The 23,184-nt window shown below is 36.9% G+C and overlaps 1 protein-coding gene across 5 annotated transcripts in view; it reads left to right on the top strand.

Annotated features, from left to right (window-relative positions):
• LOC126917706 (uncharacterized) overlaps positions 1-22,634 on the top strand; it is a 90,951-nt gene extending 68,317 nt beyond the window's left edge. For 3 of the 5 annotated variants that reach the window (XM_050724909.1, XM_050724908.1, XM_050724910.1), the window contains exons 2-3: positions 18,968-19,298; positions 19,815-22,634. In XM_050724909.1, coding sequence (XP_050580866.1) covers positions 18,968-19,298; positions 19,815-20,406 — 923 coding nt within the window. In that variant the 3' untranslated portion in view covers positions 20,407-22,634. Of the gene's footprint in view, positions 1-13,322; positions 13,874-18,334; positions 18,570-18,967; positions 19,299-19,814 lie in introns of those variants that run through there. The other 2 variants (XM_050724911.1, XM_050724907.1) reach the window with 2 other exon arrangements.
• Positions 22,635-23,184: the final 550 nt, after the last annotated feature.

The following is a 23,184-nucleotide window of genomic DNA, read 5'->3' as shown; positions in this document are numbered from 1 at the left end:
ATGTCGCGAACGGCGGGCGTATACGCTTGCCACAGAGGCTTCGTGTAGCGGTAGTGGTTACTCATGGTGCGTGTGCAACAGCAGCAAGTATGCGCGTCCGCCATAGGCCCTTTCTCATCGTCAAGTTACGAAGGCCGAGTAGCGAGCGCGTCGAAAGAAGAACATCGGCAGCGTGAAAGTAAAGAAAGTGGGCCGCTTCAAGTATCGTTCAACCTAGTACATACTTACATACCTACCCTCCTCTTTTCGCAGGCCACGATTCTTCCTTTTGATTCTTCCAGGATCGTCTAATCATGTCAAATTTATGATTATTTGCTAAAAATTTAAGGTGTTTTGTTCAAAATTATATACATACTTTGATTTTAACTAAAACTAGAGTTTGTATGTTTGATTGAAATGTTTTAAACGCTTTTTTTTCAAAAAACAGTTTCAACGATTTTGTCGGTAAAGTAAATTCATTTGGCGGGTGGTTGAAGAAGGAGATTGTTCTAATCGGGAATTCGAGGGGCACAGGTTAGTAAGAGTTTCTTTTAATATAAACTCGTATCCCATCTCCGGTTTACAACGCAACACGAACAAAACAAATCCGTGCTAATTTCTTAAGAGATTATCGATTACCGATCGGGTCTCGACGCGACGAGGCTGTGGAGCCCGCGCGCACGATTCCACCCGTACCGTTCGGTTACTTTTACCAAATAGCATCTCTATTACCATTCGTAACGCTCTGAAATACAAATTAATTGTGTCCCGTCAGAGATTCTAGAAAGTTGTCGTCAAGGCGATTGTTACGAAGCTGGACGCTAGCCAGTATCAACGTAGCTTCACTACCGTCATGCTGAAAATCACTCGACGCGAGATTATCGCGTGATTTGTTATCTACTAGGCGTATACATAATCACGGAATTGCATATAAGTACCTTTTTTTATGGAACACATGAAACATAATCAGTTCGTAAGCAAATATGTATTATTTATAAGATATGTTATACAAAGTACGGTATACAAATAAAGAATGTGTATGACAACGTGCAAACCTAGAAATGTAAACATATGTATAAAATTAGAATGTAAAAATAAGATTAAGATAGGTCTATAAGTGGAGGAATTTTTTTGAGTCTTTTCTTAAGTTAGCATTTGAGGTCTACATATATGACATAATAATATTATATATATATATGTTTTCTACGATGTCAGAAGTTCGTTGGTTCGTCAACGGATGTTGATGAGGTTAGGTAAACTTCTTACTAATAGTATATAAAATTGAAGGGACGTCTTCCCTTTTTTATGTCAGCATTGGGTTTCCTCGGTACTGAACCTCTTTGAGTGACAACCAAGTTCGAACATAGAGCAAAGCTTCCCAGGGTCGCGCGAAAAATAATCCAATTAACCATAATTGTCGTAACGCGAGGCGAAACGTGCACTTCCGCGACTCTTGCCAAAGATAACAACGCCGAAATTCCCTCCGCTTATCTTTGTCGCCCCCCATTTTCATATGTCGCTACTGTGATTCTAATTTAAGACAAAGCATATTATGTAGTGTTTACATAAAATTACATAAAGTGCAGATGACATGAGTAATTGTTGTTCAATCGATATTCTATACGCCATATTGATTTAAAGGCGTGGTTAGTTTAAGATTTTTTAATCTTGCTTTTATTGTATATTTTCGGTAAATGTTTAGCAAATTTCAATTAATGATGTGAGAAAGAAACATTGCCTACAATAAGTATGACACGAATAATTATCCTCTAATTGATCTTAACTTACATTTAAAATTAATATTTCTAAATTATTTAACTTCTTTTAATCGTGAATTCTTTGGGAAATCTAAGTTAGTAGTAATAAGAGGTAGACATTCTTAAATTAGTAGTAATTAAAAATAAAAATTTAAATTAGAGAATAATGAGAAGCAACAATTTTCTGTTTAGGAATTCAATCATCAACATGAATAATGGTTGTAATCAGGTGGAATGACGAAAAAACAACTGATTGGTAAAGGTATCGCGATTGCGTGAAACGTTTTGCCGTCATTGTTTCTAACCCCTTTGAATAAAATCGTCAAGGAGTGGATTAGTTGGCACGGTTCCACCATCGACTGGCTTCCCGGTACTCCGCACGATTGTTGCAATGAACATTTTATTCCCCGAACCCATTCTACGAAGAAATAATATACACCCCTATTCTGACATTATTCTGTAAATTACAAGCAGTTAATTTAATATCTTAACGTCACAAAATTTATTAAAATAATTCTAGAAAAGCTATATTTGATTTAATGAAGATTTGAACTGATCATCTTGGGGCGATTGCAATCAAATGTTTTCTTCATTATGACAAGTTAATTTTTTTTTATTTGATTTTATATTTTTATTCTTATCGATTTTTTATTGTATACTTTTAATCATTTTAATTAAACAAAAGAATGGTCGTCGTTAAAACACGGTAGAATTCACTGCTATGAAACATTCGTGAAGATTAATCGATTCTTCGAATGTGCATCCGCGACCGTAAGTTACAGTCGAAAAGCAATATCGGTTAATTCGCAATCGAATTCGCAGGAAATTACATTCGACGAAGGTATATTCGCGAGAGGCCTTCGAAATGCAACAGATCAACCGAAACGATCATTTGCAGCTAACCATTTTATCAAGGTTCAAACAATTTTCTCGGAATATTATTCCTAACTTTTCTTTCCCCCTTTTTTAACAGAATATTTCACGCGATTTTTCGATTCATTGAATCCCGTCGAAATGTTTTTCACATAGATACACCATCTCTAGGTGTATACTCTTTACGAAAAGAAAAAGCGCGAAAAAGAAACATGGCGGCGATTGAACGTTTTATACTTCGATGGTTATTTTTCTTTCTATCGTTGTAGAAAAAAGGTACGCACTTTCTCGCGCGTTTCTTCCTTTGTTATTTGAACACGATGCGGTTGCAACATACAATCCGTCCAGTTATTTCGAACTCACGTACACAAACGAAACGTATAATAGAACGAGGCGCACGTACACAGCCTGCTACAAAACAGACGTGCACGAGAAAAAGAGGAAGCTTTATTTCTTTTTACCGGCCAATTTGATTACTCAAGGCACGCTTCTCACATGTACATACGTATAGTACATATAACCCCTTTTATGATCTTCGAAAAAGTCCCTATACTCTCTACGTTGCGTTTCGTCATATCATGTAGCACTTTTCAACGTGAATTCCATGTAAATAGTTAGCGATTCAGTCATGCTCGTCTAAGCAGTCGATAATATAAATTCTCCTCTTGAAAAATAACCAACCGGTAGCTCTTGTCTGTTCTTAGTGGAAAAGAATAAAAATAACCCTATACGTGTCTTTCTTCTTAGGTCTCGTGTCTTGGATGGAACGTGTCGTAGACCCTGTCTTGTTTTTGTAAGCGCAGTTACCGAGCCTTATCCATGCAAACGTACTGGCAATACACACTTAACCGCACGCACACTGAATTCGTTAGACCCGCACGTGCGCGTATTTAACGCACCGCGGACGAGCATCTTTTTCAGGCAACTAGTAAACACATACGCGTGTATATACAGACTTTTTTCCCCCGAGGAAGTTGCCTCTCATTTTTAGACGCCTTCGTTTAAAACCATCCATGCTTTTCGGCGTTTAGACATTTACCAGTGTATAGTCGATAAAGTCGGTAATGAACTTAAAATTTAATATGGCGGAAAGTTATGAATATTTAAACATTTTGGTAGCGTTATAATGAGACACAATTGTGGTTATGTCGCTAAAAATTAAGATAAGTCTAAAAATGTATACAGAAACTATAAGATATTTGGTATATATATTTAAACAATAAAAATTGCTCATTATATCAATAAACTATAATATTCAGTGGAATCATCTTTAATAACTATTATATATATGTTTAAAATGGCTCTTCGTATGGTATAGTGATTTTTAACTACATATGCGATGTAATAAATGTTTCGTAACTTCTATATACATTTTCAAACTGGTCCCAAATTTAATGGTGACAGTCGAGTCGTATCACATTATAATGTTACTGAAATTTAAAACTGTTTTATATAACATGCGAGTTTCCGCGAAGATCATCGCGAATTGTGAAATCAGTTCGATCAATTGTATCATCGAAATGTCACTAGACAGCGCGATCCGCTAATAAATACGTTGTTGGCAAGCAAACGTGTTTCCCATGACTCGTTGCACGCTATATACATAATACGCGATGAACCAGTCATTTCGTGTATACATATATGCTTGCAAATATGAGTTAAAATTACAATTTATCTTCAAACACGTCGGAAACGATACACGGTGAAAAAGGATCCTTCTCATAAAGTTCCTTTTACGAACTGAAGGGTGATCGTATACTACATATACTATACATATGCTATACTGGATACAGCCCTGATGGGTTGGTTTCCACGGCAGTGAGGACGGTTACAGCGATTTAAAACGAGTCTATGAAAGCCGCGCAACATCCAGCGAGCATAGCACAGAGAGAAAGAGAGAGAGATCGTTGGAGGGGGGAGAGGGAGGATAACATTCCAGCGCGCAAAGAGAGGGATCCGTAGTAAATTTAGCGCACTGATCTCATTCTATGGTGAATCCGTGGACGAAAATAGCGGAGCGGTGAATGTGTTATTAAGGTGCGTTTAGGTCGGACCGACATGTGCGCGTAATCGGTGGCCGACAGTCACGCACCGCGCAGCTTGAATTCGATTCAATAAGACGTTGAACGCGTGCCGCCTCACTTATCGGTCTTGTGTGTAAATTGAACCGCATCTTCGTTCAACAATACACGTATCTTATAAATATGGAGACTTATTATATATATATAGGTTAATTTTAATTGGGAAACAAAAAAGATAAAGGTATATGTTTAAGAAGAAAGTACGAACTTCATATTGAATAATCGTCAATGTACAAAGTGTTATAAAAAAAAATGGAGCCAGACTTTGTGAATTGACAGTACTCATTGAGAGAAGTAAAAAGAAAGGTGTCTAATTAATGTAAATGCTAGTTGTTATGTCAAGTTTTGTTTAGATTTTTATAGTAAATTTATCAGCAATGAATCGATTACAATCTTTAAGTAACGCCATAAAAAGAAATCTAGGGGATTCAAGTCAGGTAGTTGAGGACTTAACCTTTATCTATTTCGTATCGAAAGTTTGATCTAAATATTGTCTTACATTAAGTGAAAAATATGGGAAATACAAAACATGATATAATATTGGAAAAATCAACATAATTATCATTAATTAAATATCTTTCACTGTTCTCTCGGTAAGTATTACCATTAATACCATTAATTCGTTTTTTAATAGCGGCCTGTACAAAGTATTCATAGCAAGAATGTTTGATTTTCAAGTGTACACTGGTCAGATATCGCCGCAGGTTGTGGCTTTCGCAGCTTGGTGCGTGACAAAGCTTATTAAAGGGTGTAATGGCAACTTAATCTTTCCGTGAACTTTAGGTATAATTAACGTTTACTTCTCGATTTCTCTCCGCTTGTAACGTGGATTTTTATGAACTTGAAGTAATTATCGTTCTCCCTATCGTATAGTGACTAGAAGAAGTGTCGCTACATATCAGATTCTACATTTTGTTTTCATAATATTTTTTCGTAGTCATATGAAAGAATATATTATTAAATGATATAAAGTTTAATATATTTGAATCTAATTAATAAGTATGTGAATGATATAATAAATATACTATGGCGTGTCAATGCTTTTGGTAGCCGCTATATGTTATACTACTCGGAAAAAAAAGGAAATTATTTATATCGTGGTAACGGTGTTTTAACGAATTAGCGAAAACGTATGTGAGATTTTTCCTTTTATTCCAACCGCTTGTAATCGCATTGGCCTGTAAAAGGGGTTAATAGCCGGTACCTAAACGCACCTTTACGATGGAAATGTATAATAGAGGAACCGTGCGTACGCGCATCCGTTCGTTCACTTCTGGAATGAGTTTCGAGCCGAGACGAGTAGCGGACTAGCGCCCAGGTGGCGCTACGGGCGCGACGCCAATCGAAATTTCGGGAGGGCGATGACTGGGCTTCGCCCCCAGAAACTGTGATCTCGTTTTTCTGTCACTGACCTTCCGCGAGCCGCTGGTCCACACACAATCATTGTCGCGCGTAATTTCTGTCAATTAACCAATCATATAATATACTACCTGAACTTCTTTATCAATTTGTCACCCTTTTTTATAATGTATGATAGTTTTTGACAAGAATAAAAAGATGCTAGTTACTAAGACGTGGTGATCGTTATTTTGAAACTATGAATATTGTACAATCATTGTATAAGTCAGTCGCCCGATATTTTCCACATTTCATTACTACAAAAAGCTTAATACATGTCCTTTGTGTATGAGAAAAACATGATGCGCACACAATGAGATAACATCTTGATTGTTCATCAACTAAAAGGGTAATACCTTTTAAGGAGTTGTAAACCAGGAATAATAGATATTCTTATACTTACACTACTAAGATTTTCGACATATATGCATCGTCAGGAGCTCGATTAAAACGATGAATTAGAATTTAATTTAGGTTAGGTTATGAAGAAGACTAATTTACTACAAGTATTTCTTTGTACAATTTCTTTAAAAATACTTCATTATAATAACTAGAGGGCGTTGTATGGTTTTCTTTTATACGATAACATCTCAAACATGTCAATAGTTTGCAAAGCTATATTTGTGGTGTATATATTCGGCTTAAAGCCGCAGATGCATACGAGCGAAGAAACAAGTAACATACTTGAGCTATTGATGATTCCGAGTCTCGGGGATCACCGAACCATGTGACATCTTTAGAATGCTAAGCATCGCTCACAATGGTAGAAATTCAAAGGAATCCAAAAGTGTAGGCATTCAAAGATCGGCTGCTGTGTCGCTTTGCTCGATTTTATGAATTCCCTTAGGCACGCGTTACTTTCCATCAGCGTGGGCATAAATACCACTGCCGTTGGTGGCGGTCACGCGCGTCACAATCATTATGCCACAATAATTATTAATGTCTGCATTACGTCACGCTTATATACGCGATACGCGCCTTCAGGGAAATCCTACGCGCGTTAACGTCATTAATGTCGTGTGTGTCTTCCAAGCGTTTTACATTAAAACAGGTCATTCTTTTTCTGAAAATCGTTTTATCAAGAATTTTATTTGTATCTTACACTGACGTATCACAAAATTTCACAATTCGAAATGGGAACGTAAATTTATTTATTAACACATTTACTAAATTCCTACATACGAGCAAATAATTTTCATACATATTTATCTCTATATGTTCTAGGATTTAATATATGTAATATAAGTATTATAAAAATTTCGACTACAATTTCGTGATATTTATATTACCTGTATTGAAATTGCTATCATACACATAACATAAAAATATACTAGCTCGAAACACATAACCTAAAATTTTTACATGGTAATCGCGTCAACTTATTTTGTCAAGTCAAGAATCAACAAAAGATTAGGAAGCATTGTTTTCATGGAGACGACTAAATCGATTTATACTGATCGAAAACGGCCCTCATCTGCAACGAGGAGCGTCGGAATCGGATATCTACCAGATGTTTTCTATTTCCTCAGGTTACGAGGGGCTCGCGTAAGGGCCTGCTAGTTGTGCGACAGTTTCAAGCGTTATTTGTTGAGTTAAATCTCAATGTCTATATCTTTAATAATGATTTTACGTATGCATTTAATGAACGAATAATTCGAATATCGTCATAAGATACACTATATGATACCATCACAAGGAGTGATGGGAAGAAAATTGTCAAGGATGATGAATAATACCCGAAAAGTGCGACTCTCGAGATTGGAATAATCGTGATCGAGAATAAGCGAACCAGATGGGTTTCTCTGACGCATCCGCGAGGACGCTCAGCTAGAAATAGAGAATGATTATGCCCGGAGTAATCTCAATAGTGACAAACATTTTCCCTGTCCATAGTTAAAATTAAGACAAATTCTGGTCTTCAATATTGTTGTGTCGAATAATATGATAATCTACTGGGATACATAAAGATCGAACAGCGAGTCACGTATTAATTAAACGCAACAGAAGCGCTTTAATCGGCTTGAGTGCACTTAATTATAGATACGTCTCGTTTACAAGAAGCTACCAATCGATAATCGATCAAATTGAAGTCTGACAAATCAATTTAGAAGAATGTCAGATATATTCTTCAATTTTTATTATCGATAATTCTTAATTATAAAGACTCTTCAGTTAATAATCCATCGGTAATTTAAAATAATGAGTAAAAATTCTTGGATAAACGCAAAGTTTAAGTATACACTTGCACCTTCGGATGACGCCGTTTCGTGTTTCAAAAGTTCATAGGTCCCGCAAGTACACACGGGCCCCTTCCCCTCTTCTCGTGTTATCACAGCAAAAACACGGGCATGGCAACAAGGAGAGTGGCGCGTCTCCTAACCAGCTGGTGGAACGCGTGACGTCACGCGTCTACCTACACCGAAGCTACGGCTGTCCTCACCCTCTATCAATACACACTCGATTCTCTCCCCACTACCGATATCACATCTCTCCCACCAACGAGAGGCTGTCAGAAACTAACACACAGTCGGTGTATATGTGCATATGTCGTATGTGGCACGAGGCACGTGTCAGGGCCGTAGCTCTCGTTGGTGCACCTCCCATGAGAGACTCATTAAATCGTTCTGCTATACTTATTGATAATCGTGACGTGAAAGGGTAGTTAAACCTATTTGTGGTTATATTTATGCTAACGTAAATTGATTGATTGTGATACATTCAGTCGTGCCTATTTTTGGATTTGCACTTTTCTGACATGAGTAAGGTGAACAATATTTTATACTAAGATGAGATTTTCAGCAAGATTTGACAAATACAACTATTGTTATACGTCGAATACGAATGTATTTAATATTAGTCGATTTGATTTAATTATTTAATAGTTATCTTCTTCAATTGGAATTACATATCGATCTTGATCAATACGATGGTAATATTAGAACAGATAATAGAATCCACTCTTTATTTAAGTGTATCATTTTCGCTATATAAAATGACACTATCGATAAAATTGATCGTTATCGATAAAGAAGGATAAAATAAACAACAATCGTATAGGAAGCACGCGTTTACTGACACGATCCTGAATCGTAGTGGATACACAAGGAGGCTTGTGTGATAGCCGAGTATCGGCGACACGAGCCGATCCGTCCCCACCACTCTACCGACCGATCTCTGGCTCGAGTCTAGAAAAGTGGTAGGGTGGCGGTGGTGGGGATAACATCTGCTCTTAGCGTGATTGCCGTGTATTGATGTGGCTTTATGGCGCGCGGCAGGCTGCGGGCAACAAAGTAAGCTTACGGTCGTTAATGTTCCCTACTACGTGAAATTCGAGGCCGCCTGAATATTGCGCCGCGTACAACTCGACGTGCTTCACCGCGTTCCAAGCGAGATTCGCAAAGTTACGGCACAAGCCGGCTTCGACGGGCAAGAAATGCGAAGACCGTTCGGAGGATCGGTTTGATAGTTTGGACCTAAAGATGTTAGGTTAAAGGGTTAGCGTATCTGCGTAGCATCAATATATATGTAGTGTACACAGTATACATAGACAAGTAGATAGGGTCAAGATTAGTATAGGGACGAATTGCTCGCAGAAACGACATTCCGCGTGATGTCGCAATAAGCGCGTGTAATAGCCATCATAATACTCTTTTGTACATTACATAATAGTTTCAGAAAACTGTTGTGCAATTATTTTTCCCTTCGATATAAATGAAGTATTTTCTATTACGCTAAGTTTTATTCATACATGACATAAAAATATGTAAACGGCGATAATTCTGCCGTCATTTTAACAAAAGTAGATAACGACGATATAAAAATCAGCCTTTTTGCGATCAAATGTCACTACAATGCTGGCATTTAAAATTTGTCTTTAAATTGTAAATATTTATTGCTTTAACTAATTGATAATACCACCAAAAAAATATCCCGATTGCAAAGAGTTAAATTTAAAACAGTGACGCAAACCTCCATAGCGATCGGTCTGTCATTGATAATGCGATATCTATGTATGACTTGTTGAAGTAATAACGAAAGGGAGGTGATCGATTAGAGGGAGCTCCAGACAGCGTATTTTGCCTGTCGATTTGTCCTCGCTCTCGTATTCGCCGAATCTAGGGTGTGTTGTGTGAAATCAGTGATTCGGAGAAAGTGAAGGGTGACATTCTTTTCGTGCATTCCTCGCTTCCGTGTTACCGAATCGTTTCCAGATGCTTGCGTGTTCGTGCACGTCGGATAGAAAATTCGCCAAAATTTCACGTCGGAGCTTTTTTCCATCCGTTGAATTTTTCAACCTGTTGCGTCGTGCTCTTTTTTCTCGTTTTATTTTTTAAATACTATTGGGATAATATGGCGGAACGTGTTCTTGTAATATCGAAAGTGAATGCGGTTTTTGTTGTGGCTGTTCCGACGAAACTGTGCGTGAAAAAAATACATGAAAAACAGAAAAACAGCGAAAATATGGAAACAATTTACTTGCAAGTGAATTATCGAGATTTTTATATCGCTTTATTTCACTCGTGCGAACGATTAACAAAAGTGTGTGCATATTTCTCTACCACCAAAAAAAAAAGAGAAGAGAAATATAGAAATATTTGTTTCAAGCGACATTCGTGGAACGATACACAACGAAGACTTGGAAGAAACCAAGGTCGTTTAATCGCCGCTCATGGCTCTTAAACTTAACAAACACGTCACTGGGTCGATTTGATTTTACGTAAGACTAGCTTGCTCTATCTCATATATTCTACAATATGTAATAATCGTAATAATACGTTTCAAGCTCTCCATATTTTATTTTCTGCATCCGTTACTTTAATTTAGTTTCGTAATCGTCGAAAAGCATCAATATGCGCATTTTTTGAATTCGTGTCATCGCCGAGTCCTTGGTATGTATATCTAGTTCACGAGAAAGTGGGTCCTCCTCTAGCAAACTAGCAACCTAATTGGTCGCTGTTAGACTTTCTTTTACGATTTATAGGAATTACATGAATTTATACTAGTCTACTTGAAATAATCCTTTATAACCAGTTGATCCAATCGCATTAAATATGAAATCACGTTCTCTACTTCCGTTTACCTTTATGAACTCCCCATAAATATGAAAATCGTCGTTGCGCTATCGATATATTAAAACGTCTCCGGTTCAATTGTAAATATCTGTTCGAATAAATTCGAAACGATCGAATCTACTCGATCATGGTCGAGTAGCATAGAATCCTAAACGAGTAAATGAACCATTTTGAGGTTATCTTAAGTGACATTACTTTTGTTCAGAAATCTCGATTTTGTGTTAGGCTTCTCGGTGATGTCGCTCTAGTCGGGACATTATTACGATAGGTCGCAACACTTTCGTTTACGGTTACTAACAGGGACTATTCTAAATACGAGCAGTTTTTCTTTCTCCGATGTCTTCGCTCATTGTGGCTACGAGAGAAAGTCGTTCGAATGGTCACGGCCTATTTAACGATTGGCTGGTGCAATTTCAACGCCAGCTTTTTGTATAATTTAAAACCGTAGAACTTTCGAAGAAATTTGATGAATTACGAAAAATTGATCCTTAGGATACATAACCTTAACGATGATATTTTTACACGAATTTGTTAATCATGTAAAAATTACGTTTTGCATGATTTTGTCGTATAAAAGATGTTTTTTGCTTAAAAAAAAAAGAAAAAAGGAAAAACAGTAACTACAGGAAAAGAGTGCAGAGAAATGGTTGAAAAAGGTCTAACGGGCTTGAGGAAACGGTACCGCGTCCTTCATGGAAACGAGCCTTCCACGAGTCGTGGCTCTATCAGCTTGAATCTTAAAGAATCTTTGTTTCTCGAGCAACGTTATCTCGAGAACATATCTTTCTTCACAAAGAGTATCGTGACATCCACTTCCTTGATGTTCAACTTCTCTCGGAATCGCTAACTACGTTTACACAAAACTAAAATAATCTTTATTTTCCTCAAACACTGTTTAGATCCAATCGGATAATATTTCAACCTATTCGAATAATTAGCACATTGTCTATCATGCAAATTTGATATATTTTTAATTTTATCAATTTAATTTTTTCAAAATATCATAAAATATAAAATATTCTGTTGCAATTGTGCACTTTTTTCTGACAATGTTACTTAACACATTTTGTAGCCCATATAATTTATTTTATTTTGCTCATTCTAAGAAAATTCAGTAAAACGTAGACCACCGATGATCACTGTGACAGTCATATTAAATTTCACCATTTAATATTTTTATGATACATTATTAGGTCATGAGAATGTCGAATGTAAAATCTATGACTACCGAGCGGTGGTTATCTTTCTTTTCCCGTGGAATTATCAAAGATACGCGCACGCGGTGAGATAAAGCACAAGGTCCGATTTAAAAGAAACGCATTAATTCGAATGAAATTCAAAGGGGCGCTGACGGGTGACGTGCACGACGGTGTGGATGCCTCGAAAAAAGAAACTCGCTTGTTTCATTATTCGAGCCGAGTAAAAGTACTTGCGTTGGCGCAATTAACGAGCTCCGCCAGGAATCTTTTACTCGTGATTCGCGCGCATACGTGTTTATGTATGCACTCGCACCGCTACCTGTTCACTATCGTACAGGGTATCTCCAGTTAAGTGCTTGCCGATGTGTTCGAACAAAAACAAAACGACTAGTATTCCGGAACAACGTTGCTAATAACCCTCTGCCGGTAAATATGCAAAATTACATCGAACGAATGACCGTTTAAACGCCTGAAATTCAACGTCCGTAATTTCATAACCTTAAGCCCTGTCTTCACTGAAACAACAACGATAAAACTTTTTTGTTACTATCCCATGTTTCTCGAAATAGTCGCCGCTTGTTTCCGAATGTTTTTCAAGTTTCTGGATATTTCTGTTGCCAGTAACAAATATGGCTGTTTGCCGTCGGTTTCCGTCTGGAGCAGTAAAGATCAACAGAAAATAGAAAACACGTAACAATAGCAGCAAATATTCCTTCAATGCATTCTTACTGCTGGCAACAAATAGCCTTGAAGCCGAAATAAAACCAAACTATTCCTCAGATTATGTTGTTCCAATATGGACAAAATATTTCTATAACTTGCTCTTTGTTGGATATGCAGCAACGAGAGGCGTCAAAATGATCCTCGTTGTTGCTTCAGTGAGGACAGAGTTTTAAATACACGGATATTAGAGCATAAGAAAAAGTAAATGTTAAACGAATTTGTTCGTGGAATCATCGATTTGTTTTTCTTTTGTAAATATGTATTCCATACGATTCCTTTGCGCAAAAAGAGAAAGTGATAGAATCTTTCTCGTCGCTAAATGTGCACGCTTCGACTTCAAGAACAAACGACGCGTTGTATATAGATATCTGTAAGCTGGTGTTCGTTGGTGCGCGCATGCGCGAGTCGCGCGTAGTACACACGGCCAATCGTGACGTCACGCGACGCCCGATAAACACTTTTGTTGTCGTCGGTCTGTCGTCGTACGTATGCCGCGATTACGCGTGACGCACAGTTCAGTCCCGGACACCGACCAAGTCTGATGTGAACCGCGGATTTTGTTCGATCAATTTCGCAATTTTACATCACGTAGATTTTTACATAAAACAAATTTTCTTAGTGATAATCGTAACTTGTTGTTTAAACTTACTAAATGTTTTAAGAACATATTGTTACCAATCACGTCGTTAATCTATTGGATTTCTTTCCATTTTCTTTGGCCGTGTCATTCGAAGGAATGTGGAAAGTGTAGTGAGTGCATGGCCGACGTTACAGTTTTGCATAGCTCGAAAGTGAGTTTCAACATCGTCGACTTATAACATTGTTAAATGGTGTATCGCTTTCTTTTTTATCATTCTACAGTCGTTTTAGTCAACCGTTTGTTATTACTAAACGAGTTAAATGTAACGATATGGTGATTCAACAAAATCTATTGAATCTGATTCTGTTACGTCGAATTACTAGTCACATACATACTTCCTTGTAAATCTTGTTATAGATATTCGTAACGAATGTAATATTTCCAGTTATATAGCAATAAAGTGAAACTTTGTGCGTCAAAATGTTAAGAGCAAAGCGTAGTCTGTAATGAAGTTCTATTTCGATTATAAATGTATTTATCAACGTTTAATGAATGCATCACGCGCTCTCCATAAACGCGAAAAATGGGCCCGATAAAACATATTCTCTGTCGATAAAACAGAGTGACCAAAATTTTTAGAGTATTCATTAAAGACGGTTATTGACTAATTATTATCTCTGCAATTCATCAAACATTGCATCACGTTATCTCGAAGGAAGTGGAAAAGTACCGAGGACGATATTTCGTAATTTTTTGTCTCGACGGAGAGAACAGAGACGCGAACTGCGGTGATCCATTGTGAAAAAAATAAAGTGAGCGGTGATAATCTGAACAATACGCGCAAACGAGCCGGAGCGAGTGATAAGTATCACGGGTGAAATGACAGAAAGTATCACTGATATATCTCTGATTAGCGAGCACAAGAGTATAAATCAGAATTATTAATATAATAATTATTATGATATTTAATATTAGTATAGATAAGTATAATAATTATTCGTTATAATAAAGTGCGATATAAGATCAGGTATTAGGTTTTTGATATATTATCAGAATTTCAAGTGAAAGAGCAGGAAACAAGGAAAATTTACTTGTACTACTAAAACAAACAAAAGATAGCAATGTAGAAAATATTAGTGTACTTATTCAATTGACATGCGTATGCGTATTTGGATACTTGATACAATCCAATTAAAACATTGATGTTTGTTGTTATATTTTCTACGTTATGATAGAAGAATGTTTTTCTACTATTACATTCTTACAACTGGGATCAAATGTCCTGCTAAATTGAAGCCGAAAGAAAGTATATATCTGCATCAATCAAATTTCATATTTATCTTGATTAAATAGCTGACACTACAACAAATTTACATAAACTTTTAGAATATGGTTGGAAACACATTCCAATCATCCTTGGGTTTCGACATTCAGTAGATATATGTACTTAAAGTACTTAATTTAGATGTTCCCATAAAAGTAATTTTGATCCACATTCAATTATTATCTATATATTTATATTAATTAATATCAACTATTGTGTTTATCGATACATATCTACAAACGTTGTATATGGTGATATGCTTGAGATAAGATCAGGGGCAAAAATTAGATTAAATAGTTTTATTTAAAATATATTTTATACTTTTGCAATGATTTGTAAGTATTCAAATACTTAAGTACGGTAGTGTACATACTTAGGTTCAGCGTCCGCATTTATTTATAAGCATGCAAAAGTGCCTCGGTGATTTCTTTTTAGTTGCGCATTCCTTTCAAGGCCCCTGCAGGGAACAGTCGCGGACAGCAATGGTGTCTGACCCGGCCGTTCCCGTGCACCGACCGCTTTCTACTTTGAACGGTTCAATATGGAGCTCCTCGATGCCCCTTTCCTTATTCACGCTTCATACAGTAGCTCACGAAAGTATTTCAACACTTATAGAAACTTTTTAGAATGACGCGTTTAAATGGATCTAATTCCGACCGAGGTCAAAGCTTCGTTTAATTGCCAAACACTACGTTACTGTGATGTAAGATTAGATGTAACGGCATCGAAGTGACGCAGTTTTTAAAATGATTCTCGTAAGGATTGGATGGTATCCAGTGAAATTGGGGATCATTATAATCGATCTAGACTTATCCCGGTCGAAATCCATGATAATTAAAATCCAAACGATATAGGTTAGAATTATAGATAGATTGCGGATTTTTATGCACTTATAGGAATACATTCATAGAAATTTCGCAGGCTGCACATAATATGAAAAAGTATACAAAACATCCAATATATAATGCTCTTTATAATATTTGGTAGGTAAAACAATTTTCTACCGAACTTCTATTCTTTTAATTACATTCCCAGAAATATGAACTTGCATACAAATTTGCAGCTGCCTAATTGTAGAAATTTACATTTTTCCTTTTATTTCGTTAATCCTTTTACGTTTCTCCGGCCATTTCTGATTTTTAATCTAATTAAATTTTTCTAAATATCTTCATTTTAGACAAAGTATGAAGAAAGTCTTATTGGTATGCATGATCTCCCGTTTCAATTTTATATTAAATCTTCTTGAAACATAAATTCTTTTTTATTGCTATATTGAAAGTGAGATTCAGATATAAAAATTCAACGGTTTTAATTTTCGTCTAAATCGGATTCATATTATATTTTAACAGATTCAATATTAATTTAATTTAATAATCCGCACATGATCAATGAACTTCCTTTTTCCACTTGAATTTGCTTGCTCGCATAAATAATGTCGATCGTATTGACAGTTATGTTGTTTCAAATAACTGTACCGTATAAAAATGACGAAGGAGCAGAGAGAGAAGATACAATGTACGAGAAAACGGGGGGCATTATGTATGTATGTATGTATATATATATGTATACGTGCAAGTAAACTTACTAGTGGGAGAAGGGAGAGGACGACGCGCACGAGTCAGCGACTCCATAGCAGACTTTACAGGTTAGGTAACGTGTATCCATGGTGGTTTTTTCCCTGCGGAGAAAGTTAGCTTATGTGCATTTCGAGCGTAAAATCGTCTCTTCGTGTAGCATCAGTCTTCTTTATTTTCCGTCCCGGCTTAATTAAATAACCTTTTGATGACAGTTCCGCATCTAATTCACGTAACCGTACTAGACATTATTGACACTTGTCAAAGAGCCTATTTGTTAGGATGACGAATTTTCAAAATCAGTATTCAATTTTTTGAGGCACTACAATCAATCAATCACATCATAATAAGATTTTCCATTAATTAGCATTTCATAACGAGATAAAATTATTTAACAAGTGTCAGCGCGAATTATATATTTTTTCAACTTGTTTAATGTACATGACCGCCATCTTGTTGGCTTGTAAAGGTATTGGAGGTGCCATCTGTCGGCTAATTGAACAATTTATTTTCGGAATTATTTCCGTTTACGTGTGACTCAGACGGTCATTCGCGGAAATCATTGAAATAGATATTCATCTTCCTACTAAATGTTGATTATTAGGTTGGGAAACGCGAATGTGACTCACTTTGTAAGAAGAATGTATAACTGCCAATTAATCACGCGAATATATCGATGGAGGTTAACTATGCCTTTCGTAGACCACAGATTTAGTTATTTGCTTTCTACGCAGTTTCTTTGATCCATTACTGTAACGAACGGTTTGATTCTGTGTAATTCCTATATTTTGTATAATCTAACCTACACGTCTGTCATACGGAACTGTACAATTATTGGATAAAGAAAACTAAAGTCCAAGTCATTTTGCAAAATTTAAGAGCTCTGTCATGCGTATATCATGCAACGAAAGTTTCAATCAACTTAGAAATTACTTCCTCTTTCGAAAGGAAAGCGCGGTACGTTTAAAAAGTCGAATATTCAAATATTGCAAGTGCCTGTTGCAAATGAAAATTTTCCAGGACCTTATTGAAATGTTAGAAGCTCTTTTAAGATATTTTTTTCTGTGAAACTTATTGCAGTGGAGAATCCCGTTGCTCTGATACATATAAAAAGTGTATGCCCTATAAATAGTATATTACGCATCTCTTAATCGTTCACGCATGCTCGGTGCTTATAGGATCATTGACACCGTATCAATTCGTATACAATCTCCACTTAAATTTAAATAATTATTTTTACCAACTTTTTATCAACAGAGTACGTTTTGTTGGTTTATTAGGCAGTAAACGAAATGTGTATAAATGCAACTGTGTATCATCAGTTGGTCGGGCAGATCCGTACGTTACGAAGCGAGGAATTTGTTCTCGTTTTGCGAAACGAATTACGAAAAGTGCAACATCGATCACGAACGCTTATTTGCTCAAGTTGCAGCTACTTATTACGTCCCATTTTCATGGCAACCGTGCAACCGGAGCGAAGTGTGTTAGAACGTCATCGACGAGAAATTTGCAAGCGAATTATTCATAACGAACAGTGTTGACCATCGATATCACTAACCAATTGCTATCGCTGTTTCTTTCTGTCGAGAGTGCTCTAATTTCATGCGATAGAGTTACAAGGATATCATTCTTGCTAATTAGTCAAACCATATAAAACACTGGTTATAATTTGTATAAGCAACTAAATTCCTAGAAAGTATATCGTTATATGTTTGATATAGAAATAAAACTGATTTTTATATTTTAATATTTTTATTGTTTATAGTTATTATTAAACTCGCCATGTATTATGGAATTAATCACAAAACACATATTAATGAAATTTCTTCTCGTGTTTACTTCATTATGGCTCAACGGAAGTACATACTCAGTAGATGTAGATCGTTGTATAGCAGAAAAAAATGAGAAAATTTGGTCAATTATTGGTATAGAGCGCGCACTACGTAAACACGTAAATACTTATGTACCGCTAGACTGCCCTCTATGGTCGTCTTTTTTACCGCCTCTCGGTAATACCGTTATGTCTACATTTTTTCTCTTGTCTATTACATGTTCAGATTTCTAGATTTAAAGACAATGGACTGATAATACAATACCAGAAAAGCGCATATTTCAAATATATAAACTTGTTACTATTTTACTTTTTAATTTGCATACCTATTTCTTCGAAATGAAATATATTGCATTTTATCAGTAGATTTTTTTATTAACTTTATTATTCTTCTTCTCTTCTCGTTTGTATGTTTCCTAATATCTTCTTATTCTCGAACTGCTTTATTCACAAAAAGCAATAGAATACAGAAATGATAATAAAATTAGATATTTGGATCATATGGACCTATGAAGCAGGGTTAAAATATGAGCTGTAATTTCGAAAATGAATAATTTGTTATTCCTTATTTTTCAGACGCTAAGATGAGATTGGAGGAAGACCTTGTGATTCGTAGGAGTAGACCAACAATGATTTCGGCCAAGTACCGTGCGAGAGAGGAACGTCGTCGCTTGCTTAAAATTTCAGCCGGTAAGCTAAGGAGGATCGAGGACCCAGAGGCTAGCCTGTGCAGATCGGTTCTCATAAACAACGCCGTCAGGCGACTGCAACGTGAAAACCGAGACGAAAAGACGAGGAATTACGGGCTTCCGGTGGTCACGTATCTAAATGATTCCACCAAAGAGAATAACGTTTCCAGCAACCTTATCGTCGGAGTAACAGACGACGAAACGTCCTCCAGGAAGAGGTAAGAGAAACTATTTAATCAAAGTTTTCAAATATCAAGGATCCTTGCTCATATCAGTTATAAAGCTATAGCAGCGCAATATGCATAAAACTCCATTTAAAATTAGCATTTTTGGATTCTACTTGACAGAAGATATCGTATGTTGCAAAAAATGTCACAAATATAGTACGTCCCAAAATGAAGTTTTAGCTGAACTTTCGATTATAATTAATTATAGATTTATTTTTTGTATTTTGTACATAACCTATGTGAACGGTTGCGTTTTCTTGGAAATAGCTTCAAAAGAGGTCAGAGGATGCTCAGAATAACTAATTCGTAGTTGAACTTTCCCGTTCTAGAGGAAGAAGAGTGGCAGATCTTGCTCGCCGTTGTTAGAGATTTGTTTTACATAATATAGATTGCGCAAGTAGCGACAGCTCGCGTGTCGGTTGCGCAATACCTTCGGGCACGATGTCTACTCTCGCTGCCGTCTCTTAATAATTTCTGAAACAACCCATATCATTTTCTTTTTTTCAGATTAAGCGATGACACGCGGAACGATGGAATCAGCCCCAAGCGACAGAGGCACGATGATCTTGACCTTCAGGACGATGTGTTCAGCGACTTTTACATTCTGCCTCCGACTCCACGATTATTGTCTCATATAGACGAAGTTCAGGAACCCGAATCTCCGCATCATCACCATCTGGTGTACTCTGAGGACCGCCTGAGCTCCGTAGATGTTCGGTCGACAACAACGATCATCAGCAGTAGCACCGCGAACACAACCACCACCATCAGCACCACCACGTCCGCGAGTAGTTGTTGTAACTCCGTCATGTTCCCTACCGAACTAGATGACACTAGCAGTCAACTAACCAGTGTTGCTAGATCTACCGATGTAGGCAGCATAATGGAGGCTTCGGACGTGGTCGACCCTGACAGGATCTGCGATTTTGCAAGGTTCGCAGACTCCGCCAAGAGTCTAGAAGAACGTTTAGTCGAGTTACAATCGCTGGACGAACATTTTGACTTGGCGAAATTCGAGAGGAACAACAATCAGAGTTGTGGCAGAGCGTTCCACGATATCCAGACCTTCCACAGTTTAGTACCTGGACTGGAAACCTAGAAGGGAGCCTCGTGCCTCGAGCACCCTCCTCTCGTCGTGTCTGGCTCGACAGAAAAAGATGACCACGAACACGATAACGACGATGATGCGGGTAGACGGCTTCGCGGCACATACGAGGAACCACGACGAGGATGAACCTGAGATCTGGGGGGGGGGGGGTGAACATTCTGTCTAGAATATGGCGCCCTCTATAGGGCTTTGACTTGATGACACGAGCATCGTCGACACGGCTGGACGACCTGTCAGAGAGTCTCTCTTTGATATTTGGGAAAGCACAAAGGACGAACTTTTGATACCGAGCAGTACCAGTAAGAGAAAGATATATGTAAGCTTCCGTAAGGCTTATTTTCATCGTTCTTTAGTTTTTTTGGTCGTTCAGCAGCCGTCAACGATATAAGACTGCGTGGGGGATAAGTAAAGTACTTTTCGTGGATGAAATGCGTTTTCAGCAGTTCTGGGTTCGATGAAAGTCGGGCTTCAATTAAGTGTTGTCGATGTGTACGTCACCAATAGTTGATATAAACGTTGTTGGTTATACGTGCATCGGTACCAAAATATTCTGAAACACGCATTACATATATAATTTGTATATATTCGAGTACGTTTCTAAGAGCACGTTAACGATTATATTATAGGCGAATTTATAGTGGAGATATTTCCGGAGAAAGTGAATATGCGCCGACACACAAGAGAAAAAATGAAACGCGTGCGTCTGTTGTGTATAAATGCCTTTAGAGTAGTCGTAAATCAATGTAAACGCGAAGTGCGCCCGATATCGAATGAATTTCACTATCGCGCGATTATGCCACAATGGGCCTTCGATTTTTGTTAACAATATTTTATCGTTCCTTTCTCTTTTCTTAATTTTTTTTTTCGTGGTTTCCCTTGTAATTCTACAGACAATGAAAAATGAATTTTAGAACATCGACAGATCATTATTATCCAATATGTGATTTTTTTGTAAATCACAAACAGATAATGTGTCGTCGGATGGCGAAAAATCGTTGGTTGTAAAAAATATATTTCTTTGCTAAACTATTTTATTCCTTTTTTGCGTTTTTTTTTCTTTTTTGCGATATTCTTATTCGGAGTGATAATCGTTGAACGTTTGTGTTTCTCGCGTGGCATTTTCTTTTGTTAACACTTTTTTCCCTTCTTATTCCTAATGATGAAACTCATTAGTTAGTATCAATTTGTATAACGACGAATTTTGTTACGTCGAAATACACAACTGTACGATTTATATACACGCTGTATGCATACTGTTTATAATCATTGTTTTTAAAAAAGGTATGTAATAAGTTCGGATTTGTAAGACGTACGTTAGCATGGATTTTGCGGACACTGTGCAGTGCAATAGTTTGTCCCTTCTTTCTTCTCACAGAAGAATACCGGAGCATGTCGCAAATCGTTTTCGAACATCGAATATATTATTACTACACGATACGTGAATACTCGAGATCGATCTGCGACACTTTACCATCTCTGTGTTGATTAATTCGTAACAGTGCCGCCATGATTCTTCTATGAACTCATAATCAGTGCGGTCTAGGCGAATTCCTTGACTATGCCATTTTTAAGCTGATTTGGAAATATACCGTCTTAATCTGTTTCTGCCCCCATTCACAAAAGTGCTAAAAAGGAATTGGACGATCAATGTCACGCGTGCAATCATTTTTTCTACATTTTATTTAAACTGACCACTTTTATACGTTTTGCACATATTATAAATTTAACGAATCATTCACAGGAATACCCCCTGATCTTTTTGTACAGGATAATAACAGATGCATTTGAATCCTCTGAGCGTCGCGGTGTTCCGTTACGATTCGTGCCGTAACCTATGAGGGTAGCCGCGAAACTACATATTACGTAATCGATGATTGAATCATTGTACATATAAACATTTGTACCGTTCTGTAAACCCGGTAAGAGGAAATAGAAACAATGACGAAAGCGTGAAAAGCGATGCAAAGAGAAATCCAATCTTCCTTTCGAACGTCTAAACCGCCTTTCGAGGGAAATTTCTCGACGTGAGTCGTATTATCGCGTCGAAGAAGGACCGTCTCGATTCGTGGTTTGACGCGTTCACACTGTAAATAGTCACATTAGCACCCTTAAAATAACTATGTATAAAATTTCATACGTTGTTTAGGTTTTTAGTACTAGTTATTCAAGATCAGTTACCAATTATATGAACAAATTGCAAATAAACTGCAGAAATATAATATCTTGTCAGTTCTCCTTTACTCCTCTCCCTTTAATTTCAAACTGAAAGGCTTTACACGCCGCGTTTTGCCGCTCGTTTTTAAATTGCTATTAAGCACCGGCTTTCGACCAACTTCGTAGGACATCGTTAATGTTCGGCAGCGTTTGGATGATTCTGATTGCTCCATTATCTGCCTACGCAAGTCAACATGAAGGACTCGCGATTTTGATAAAATTCATTCAAATGGTTCCTTTTTCTACGCATATCAATTTTTATTTATTAATATTTATTTACTAATATTAATAGATTTTAAAAAGGCTAAATTGCATTTCAGATTTTAGTCTAATCCTATATTCTACATAGCGTTTAGTTCTAAATCATAGTTAAAGACATTAAATTACTTCTGTAAAGGGTTCTTTAACCCTTTGAGTGCTGGATACTCGCGGCCTATGCCGTCCGTACGGACGGCGCGCGTCTAGCGCTGACGATCGCTGTGGACGGAATACTTTTTCGTTAGACCGAACTCTGTTGATTGACTATTCAAAGCGCAAATCGTAATAAGTTATAGT

This window comes from Bombus affinis, chromosome 6 (genome assembly GCF_024516045.1).
Source record: "Bombus affinis isolate iyBomAffi1 chromosome 6, iyBomAffi1.2, whole genome shotgun sequence".
NCBI lineage: Eukaryota > Metazoa > Arthropoda > Insecta > Hymenoptera > Apidae > Bombus > Bombus affinis.
This window is presented reverse-complemented; position numbering and strand designations above follow the sequence as displayed.